We start from the raw sequence: 9,715 nt of genomic DNA, 5'->3' as shown, positions 1-9,715 counted from the left end.
CCTGAGCGTGACGTCACCGGCAGTTCGGCTCCCTCAATAAGAGAGATTAGGCCTGGGAACGAGCTTGTTTAAAAACATTCAATAGGTCGACTGACCTGGTTGGTCTTCAAATATGTTGATCCTAAGATAAATTCAAGGAACACACTTTAACCCTTTGACCCCTGAATTTTTTACTAACTTTTGCTAAAAATTGACATGGACAGAGAAAATGGCTAATAAAAGCTTAAGTTTTCATCCAAACCAGACATAACCATATATTTCTAGAAAGTAGACGAGATGAGCATTTTGAAAATGTAAACATTATGTTGTTAATTATTAACTAGTCTGGTTAGTCATTCAAAATGTCCGCCAAAAAAGAAAAAAAATCACATTTGCTGTCATGGGTCCAAGTTTATTACCCTCCATGCAAGCTACTGATGTCCAACTATCAGTAAATCACTTGAATACTATATAAGCTACAACAATCAGCAATCGTTTTCATTCTTGGATCACACTTCACCTGAAAACAGCTTGTCAAAAAATATAGTCGGACTGATATCGACCTCAAAGGCATGAGTCGGTCCATGGTTGGGGCCTGAAAATTGTGGTTATTTCGTATTGTATAAAAAATCCAAACCGCTCTGATTCAGGTTTAGAGTCTTCCCTTCATTTCTACAGCGTTGTTGCCGAGCTGGTTTCCATCTCGATGTTTGTCCATGACGATTTTCACATGCATGAGATGCTGCCCTCTTGATGCTTCAACAATATTTACATTTTCGGTCTCTTCTGGGGAAGAATAATCGGCGGTTTCGTACTCGAAACTGTACTCCTACGAAACATTGCTAATGTCGGGTCTTTCCACCACAATTCGATGAATTTCCTCCAAGTCTGAGTAGAAGGATGCCATTTTTAAATCACCAGATGACATCTGTAAACAATGCTTCGAAAAAAATTGAAAATTTCCCCCTGAAAACTAGAGAAATCTAGCTAAAATAGACGCCATTTTGAATCACGTTGTTTCTTGCAATAGTAGAGGAGGCCTGGGGCCTAGAAAGTGCCTTTGGCCCCTTTTTTTAGAGCAAAATGTACACCATATATGAAAGCGCGCCTATAGGCGTCTTCAGGGGTCAAAGGGTTAAAGAACATATTAAGAATATACCCAGGGCTGAGTCAGTAAAGATTTTACAATGACTGTCATAATTCCAGCTCGCTGATTGGCTCGTAGCTATAGAGTACAGACAATAAAAATGACGTCAGATATGTAACACGAGCGCTTTCTAAACGGAAGAGATGATCAAATGTGCTTTGCAGTATGGGGACACTCTCCAGATCGAATTGGAAATTGGAAATGTTGGTTTTTGAGGAGGTGGGGGGGGGGGGGGGGGGGAAACCGGAGTAACCGAAGAAAAACTTCTCGGAGCAAAGACGAGAACAAACAACAAAGTTAACCCTCATATGACGCCGAGTCCGAGAATCAAACCCGGGCCACATTGGTGGGAGGCAAGTGCTCTCATAGCCTGTGAATAGGCACCCAAGTGAGGTAAGGGGCGAAAAGAAAAATCGGTGAGCCGGGCTGCTCCGAGCTCGAGTTTTGTCCCTACACCCCACTTGGGAGCCTGTTCACAGGCTAGTGATCTCAACACAGCGCCATCCCTGCTTCCTGCTCAGTAAAAAGAGTGTATTATTCCCCATGCAGAGTTCGTTTGTTATGCCACACCTATCAGTACTGAGTTCCACAGCCTTGCAGAGTATACGCAACTTGTACTCGCATTGCGGCATATATTTAATATTTGTGTTTCGTTCAATGGTAAACCATTCCGGCCAAAAACCGTCAATGAAAAACACCAAACGAAAATTCTAACGCTTGGCATACCTGGAAGTAAATAGCTAGGGGATTTTTCATGATACTTCTGATACCAGAATGGTTTCATTTCATTTCATTTCCCTTGGAATATCGGACAAAATCTCATATCAGCCCTGGATGATGAAGATTTTCATTCCAGTACCAATTGAATTCTTATTCCTGCCTTGAGTCAGTGATATAAGCGCGGTAGGTATGTTTGTTTCATATTCATTTTACAAATAACACGGGCAACATTTTCCTCCAACCTACCGCGCAACAGATGTTACGTTTTAAATTGCGTTTGTTTGTTGCCCGTGTTGCTACCTATGTGTACAGCAAATTTTCATGTTCCAAAAAGTAGAAACGGCGTCCTTGCTTTTAGCAACATGAAGATTTGTTGCGCGCGGAGGTGTTAATACGCACAACAAACAATCGCATCTTGCAACGCAACATTTGTTGCGAGACAATTTTCAAGATAATGTTTGCCCGTGTTACTCGTTATGGCCTTAACTGACTACATTGCGAAAGACGAAGCTCACTCCCGGTACCAGGGCTTTCATCTTGTCTCGGCATTAAAGTCTCACTGCTATATATCTCAATGAAGAAGAGCGCTGCTGAAATTAAATTAGATATGACAGCAGGTTTATTTTAAATTAACTTCACACTTTAAAGCTCCAAACACAGTTGTACATACTGAATGAATTATTTAATTTAGTTAGTTTTAGTTTTGGTATGCTCACTACAGCAACAAGGAAGCTATTATCTTTCCAACTGTTTCAATTTTTTTCTGGCTCTCAGGGGTACGAAAAAAGAAACAATAGTTTAAAAAATAAACCGGAACAACATGAATACTGTAATTGTGTTTCATTTGTTTAAGAGACAAGATGTCTGCTTTGTGCTAACAGAATATAAAACTTTAATTTTGTGTTAGTAAAGGAAACAAATAATAAACGCTGGTTATAAAATACTAGAATCAAAGAAATCAAGCTTGTTGTGAGATTGCACTGTTTGCAAAGTCAATTTTTTAAAATTGATTTCTCCCTTTTATGGACTTGTGAAAATAGATCGCTTTTCAGATGGGATATACAGTACACATATTAATTAAGTCCTGGGTTTATTAAGCTAACTTCGACGAAAAACAAAGGGCTGAAAGACACAACGTGTTACCAACTCGACAGCAATTCCCACGTTTGGATAAAATGATGTAGCAAAGGCGTTCAAAGTGGGATGCAACCAAGAATTTCGTTAGCTGAACTCAACGTGCGGTAAGTGAATATATTTCTTTTTTGGTTCAAAAAGGGAGACACAATTGTCTTTCGCTAGGTCGGGAACGTTAAGCTAAAAAACTGGCATATTCTAATTTTGCTTCACGTTTTAAAATTACAGTCGAAACGCCATGTATACCTCATTTGAAACGCGAGCGTAACTGACGATTCATTTCGGCTGAAGGCTTAAACCGCCTCGAATTCACCGAACTGAATCTTTAGTGTTTTGTGACCTTAAACTTTTAATTGGTAACATTGGAAATAAAACTAATGGCTTATCTTTTCGAAGAAACGAAAAATACGGCCAGCTAGCATTTATAGAAAACCAACCGCAGCTCGGAAATTTGGAGGATATAGCCGGACCTGCTCCCTAAGATTTCATGCGACCTAAAATTAAAAAAAGGCTGGAGATTCCTAACAGATCAAACTGTGCTAATGTACACAAAGCAGTATCTCTTAAAGTCGCGAAAACGACATTGGAAAGCAGAAAGCCTGAAATTTGAAGTAACTTCTTTAAATGTATTTTCGTCGCCGGCCAGGTGCCCACGATTAAATTACTGTAGAGCAGTTGATAGTCCAAGCAAATGTTGCAATACTTTCGCACTTTAATTTTCACGTTACTCGCACAAGTCGCACCTGAACTGACCTTGTAATTTAGGTCTGTTTTTAGATTCAAACGATGTCACATTACGTAGGCATCATAGCTTTGTCCAGCTTTCCTAGCTAGCAGCAAATTAACAGCGCTTAAAATGTTGTAAGAAAGAAACACTAGGCAGTGTAATCTAAACTTCGCAGTGCAACGGACAATTCCTGGATTTTCTTCCGTTCCCGTAATCATTATAACGGTTTGTTATTTATTTATTTATTTATTTATTTATTTTTTTTCATTGAGAAAGCAACTGTTTAACGTGACGACAAAAGAACGGACGTAAAACAAATCACCTGTAAATTCGAAATCTTAAATGTCGCTTTTAACTCTGATCTTTTCGTGTCACGGGTCTCAGGAACTGGTCGGAGAGTTGTTTTATGTTAAATTAAAGGGGTACCGTCACAGAGATTTTGCTATATGTTGGTCAAAACAGCTCGAATATTTGACAAAGAACCTCTCCTCTAACACGAAATTTCTCTTAGATGTAGAGCACCGAGAGGAAACTGTGAAATGATCAGTTTTTAGCGATTTCATAGGAGTAGACAAGAAGAACTTGAAAAAATTAGCCACGTTTTTCAAGTAGCAATCCATTTCCATCCAACCCATCTGCAGCCAAAGATGATTGATACTAGTTTCTGTGCACTAGTGGGGTTACTGTTAACAAACCTGAACCATTTTAATTTAATTAGATTTAATTTAATGAATTTGTCACTGAGGATATACAATAGAAATACAATAAAAATAGAGTAGCTGTGACGGGGGGGGGGGGGGGAGGGTGGGGGAGATACAGAACTTGCGTCCCTATTTCAATTTTATCCTCTACTACTCCAAGAAAAAGCTACAACCGTAGGTAAATAAACAATCGTAAGTTTCATAAGATAGCTGTACGTTATCTTGCGTTTTAAAATTTTCCCTCAAAGTTTTAGTTCTTTTTATCTCGCTAAATAAAAATTTCCGTTACACTTTATTAAAAACAAACAGTTACCCGCAAATAGCTGAAGCTAGTCGAGGCGGGTAGGTATGTCTATACTAAACTAAATACAAATAAATTTGGTGTTTACGAATTGACTAAAATAAAAGTTAAGTATTTACTTCTAGTTCTAAGGATTTAAGGTTCCTATTACTGCACAGGATACTAGTGTCATCAGCAAATAAATAAAACTTGAACTTATCTGAACAGTTAGTGATATCATTTATATACAACAAAAAGAGTAAAGGCCCTAGAACAGAACAAGTAAAGGCCCTTGAACTGAACTTTGTAAACAAAGTTATTTTGTGACAAACTCAAAGTTGCTTTCAATTGATGTCAACTGATTCTACAGTGGTCACTCCGGCCTCCAGTACAATCTTTTAAGATTAAAAAAAAAATCACGCTCTCAGATTAATTTCGAAAAAGAGAGCTTCAAGAGAGGTATTCTCGTATTTCAATGATTTGAAAGCATTACGAGAGCTTGATACAGTGGATTCTCGATTATCCGAACCCTCGATTTTTCGAAACTCCGGATTCTTCGAACCAAAGTTGTTTCCCTCGGATTTGCTTTGGTCAAGATTTTTGCAACTCCGATTTTTCGAACCAAACTCAGTTTCCTAGTAAGAGGTTCGAAAAATTGGTATTCCATTGTAAATAGAATGGTATTAAGAATCTCAATGCGCTATTTCAGTCACGATCCTAGCAATATTGGGAAAACGAACAAAATTCATGATCAAGAGAAGTCAGTCGCGTTCCATAGTGCTTCAGGCAAAGTCTGACCAAGTTCCATGCAAACAATCTTTTCAAACTCTTTTAACAAACCCAAGTCCAACATCTGCTTTACAGTTATTGAGTAAGAGAAGTGAACCACTAAACCCTCGCCGACAATACAATTAGTTTGTGGAGCTCTTCCTGAATAATGGATTGACCACCAAACTTCATCGCCCTTGATCGGTCCAGCCTCAATCATTCGCTGAAAATCCACGATGTCAGCATCAAGGAGAAAAAGATTAACACTGAAGCGTTGTCCTTTCGTAGTCTGATCCCTTCTACGAAACAGGTATCTATCTAACTGCTTTTTATGATAATGGTGTATAAAAGAGTGCGAAGAGTCATTTCAGCACATTCTGGTCCTCTCCACCCGCATGGCGCATTTGGTGCAAAGTCGAACTTCAATCCCTTTGGATTCACGTCGCTGTCATAAACGCCAATCTTCTGATGAAGCCAGTTGCATCTCCAGTTGGACACGATGTTGCCCGGCGTAGTGCAAGAAGCATTCGCTAGTATCCTTATTGTTTATCATGCTACCAAAAACATTCGGGTGGACATAAACGATATCGTCGTCTACCTTGAAGTAAACATCAGATGGATTTCGCAGGAGACGTTGAAGGACAACGTAGTAAAACTTATAGACTGCAAGCAGTCCCTTTCTGGATAGTCGAGGTCGCGCGGAATAGCCGAGCGCGAAAAAACTGGAGCGAACTGACCAGAAAGGGACTGCTTGCAGTCTATAAAACTTACGATAGAATGGATACAAATGCCTAGCACCTGGCACGTATGGTGGGCTTGGATCTTCTTTTAAATACAGAAACTGAAAGGCCTCGTCTTTTAAAATACCGTTGGCAGCGGTCACGAAGTTTTTCAACTTAGATTGTGCTTCTTCGGTGTATCCTATCACAGCGAATATCACTCTGTCAACTGCACCACCGTTTTGTCGAAGCTCCCTGTAGAGGTAAGGCAACAGAATTCGAAGGAACATCCATCGTTCGGTAAATAAACACGAATGAACTTGACCCCTTTTTTTATCGGTGCTTTCGCGTTTGCCCGGGGGGGGGGGGGGGGGTTTACTTCCTTATAAGAGGCTAATGGGGATGTGCCGCTGGATGGGGTCACATTTTCACGACTGGATTGACTAGAATGGTGTCGCATTTTCAATAGAGTTACTAGAATGGGGTCGCACATTTTCGGATTTTTGGGGTGAAAAAAATTCTATTAAGTAGGGATTCAAAATGGTCTCGGTTAAAAAGTTCAGAAAGTTGTTGTTTATTAAATGTAACAATCACCTCGCATTACATTCCGTTCTTGAAAGTAGATGCATAAATAGAAAGTGACTTAGTTGGGATCGCGATGGGGTCTATAACTTGCCACAAAATAGACTATAATGGGGCAGGGGCTCTGAGAGGCCAGCGGCACATACCCAACAAAACCTAACCCAAGTACCCCCCCCCCCCCCCCCACTCCCGGGGACAAATGCCGCTCGAAGGGCATGGGAAATGGTAGATGAAGAGTGCTTGGAAACAACACAGTGCTACTACGGAGGAAATAACTTGATAAATGTTCATCTTGGAGATCGTCGCGACAACAAAGTAGTTTGAATAGTAAACAGTGGAGCTATGAGGCTATGATGCTGGTGGGAGTATTGTAACGGATATCATTTTGTGGAGATTGCGTGATTTATGTCATCATCGCACTTTATCAATACCTCTTTGTTCTGTTGTTACGTATATCCCGCGAGTTGTCGGTATCAGTTATCAGTTAGTCGGCTCGAGATACGTGTAAAGCACTCTAGGATAGAAGGAAGGATCATAGCAACCATTATACAAGTTATTAAAAGAATTCAAAGTTAGATGCCTGAAGTTTCCGTTGAAAAACATTCCTCCGTTGCGGCGTTGGTAGAGAAACCCAAATTGTCAGATAGATGCCGGCGCCCGCCCCGTTACAAGTATCAGGGGCACTCAACGACAGTTTTCTCTCAGATGCTTTGAAACGCCATTTGAGGCTATCTGGAGTGCCTACAAAGCTCTGTAGGTTTATTTTAGGCAGTGCTATAATATTTTTATCTGTTCGATAATTCTAGGGCAACCTGAGTCGTTTCGAAATTACTAGGGCATCTTTGTCCATCTCCCGAAAACCTTAGGTCTTATTTCCTTTCCGAAAATTTTAGCTGACTTTTTTTCGGCACCCGAAACGACATTTTTATCAATCCGAAAACACTAGGCCTTAAATTTCCCATATCACGAAAGAACGAGGTGAAAATTCCCTTCAGCAAATTGTAGGGGATGAACGGCCTTCCGAACAGATAATTTACCGAAACGATCTGTTGGGTGCCCCTGAAGTATGGTAACGTAGAAAACGAAAATTAACTCTCGAATCAATCATTCATTGTAGCACTAGTGGTGTTGGTCTTCATCAGGCAATGCTGTTCACAGGGCGCAGAGGAGTCAGATTATTACCATTATTTCCCATGAATACAAATACGTTTTGTGTCTATTCAAAGTTGCACTAAAAATAGATGACAGTGCTCCTTTAATTAAGCGGCGCAAAAAGATTGTCCAATAGCGGGCGTAGGAAACAGTGAGCAGACAGTACAATCATCTCAAATTTCTGTATAATATTTTTTACTTGGTGTTTTATTTGAAACCTAAAACTCAAGCTTTTATTTCGTTTTCATAATGACTTTTTCTGCGATTTCTCTCGACAACAAAGTTTATTGCCAGCTGTGCCAAATATATAATTACGAGACACAATCTTTTATTTATTGATAAACTGAGCGCCTCACCAAAGTGCATTTGACAGCTTTTGTGCGAATGGTCTCACACTATGAACTTTATCACGAACTCCAGCCGAATTAGAGTCACTTTGTGAAGCACAAAACACAACACCATTGGAAGAAACTGATTTAACACTCAGCTTTTGTTGAAAAAGTTGCACTTTAGGACTTCATTTATACTGACTCAAAACTCATATAGACTCAGTCTGTGCGGCAAAATAAACAGCACCATGCACAGGAAAGTAAATTAGAATGTCCAAACGCTTTTAAAGCAAGTTGCACACCAAGGCATATATTCCCTCAGACTTTTACTGATTGAAAACCTTCGCGTGGAGCACAAAAGAGACCTTACGATTTCCCGTTCTCCGGTGAGCGGGTACTGGTAGGGCGCCATGTTTGACCATATTTGGTAGACTTGACCTATCGTCAGACTAGCTACCCAGTATACTAACCGGAAGGACGAAACAGAAACGCAGCGAAGTTTGTCGAGTGAAATGAGCCAAACAGTAAGTATGTTTAAATGATGCCTATAATTTGTAAAGTCACACGAAACATTCTCGATCCAGAAACGGGTTGCTACGGTGACTGCAAAAGAGCTATGACGGTACAACAAGTTCGCACTCGAAAATCTTGGAACCAGCCACTTTAATTTTGGGAACCCTTTCAAATGGCCAGAAAGAAGAAATATGCTACGAAAAAGCAGTCACCAGAAACTCAATCCTTACTACTCCGGGCAGCTGGGCAAATGCCCTCGACTGAAAGATCAATCGAGTGATTAGCCAGTTTCATACAACACTGTCTACATTGTCCTCAATGTGCCATAGCCAAATTTATTTTTCGTAAGGCTTGTCAGTTGTAGTACCGAATTACGTTCGGTGAAACTGTAAGTCACATTTGAAATTCCGAACGGAAAGAGCGGCCCTTTGAAGTCACTGACAAATGCAACATTGCCATATTGTTTAATCTCGTCATATTTACTAGTACGGGTACAGGCAAATCGGATTCGGCGTATCTTAAGGTCTCTGATATGTAGCACAACAAAAAGGTACATATGTTTTCTGTGCAAAATCAGCATAAAAGAAGAAATCAGGATACGCAACGGCAACCAAGAATTTCTTCGCGCAGGTTACAAGTTTTATGGGTGACTATCTTATCCACCAAATATTGTAACTCGGGAAACGACAAAATTTTATCTGATATTGGCATTAGAATTGTCGGTGAGGACCGGAAGGTGAATTTTACTCCTTTTAAATCTTGTTAATCAAGATCAGTCTAAAATACAAATAGCTGTATCGCAGGTTAAAATTTCTTAATTTTTTTAAATCGAATTTTGTGTTTCATGCCGATTGACAAATATTGCTGAAAAAAAACTTAGACCTTAACCAATTAAAGTTTAGACGAAATGGAAATGAAAGCGTAAAACAAGGAAAATTAAAAATTTCATTCACTTTAATTAACA

At 39.7% G+C, this 9,715-nt stretch overlaps 1 protein-coding gene across 2 annotated transcripts in view; it reads left to right on the top strand.

Moving 5' to 3' along the window:
- Positions 1 to 2,970: 2,970 nt before the first annotated feature.
- The window catches only part of LOC146478823 (uncharacterized), a 35,256-nt gene continuing 28,511 nt past the window's right edge, over positions 2,971 to 9,715 (top strand). For both annotated transcript variants that reach the window (XM_085111584.1, XM_085111585.1), the window contains exon 1: positions 2,971 to 3,087. In XM_085111584.1, the coding sequence (XP_084967710.1) occupies positions 3,050 to 3,087 (38 nt within the window). In that variant the 5' untranslated portion in view covers positions 2,971 to 3,049. The remainder of the gene's footprint in view (positions 3,088 to 9,715) is intronic.

The sequence above is a fragment of the Pavona decussata genome, unplaced genomic scaffold (assembly GCF_977016875.1).
Source record: "Pavona decussata unplaced genomic scaffold, jaPavDecu1.1 SCAFFOLD_62, whole genome shotgun sequence".
NCBI lineage: Eukaryota > Metazoa > Cnidaria > Anthozoa > Scleractinia > Agariciidae > Pavona > Pavona decussata.
The sequence above is the reverse complement of the archived record's forward strand: the minus strand, read 5'-3'. Positions and strand labels throughout refer to the sequence as shown.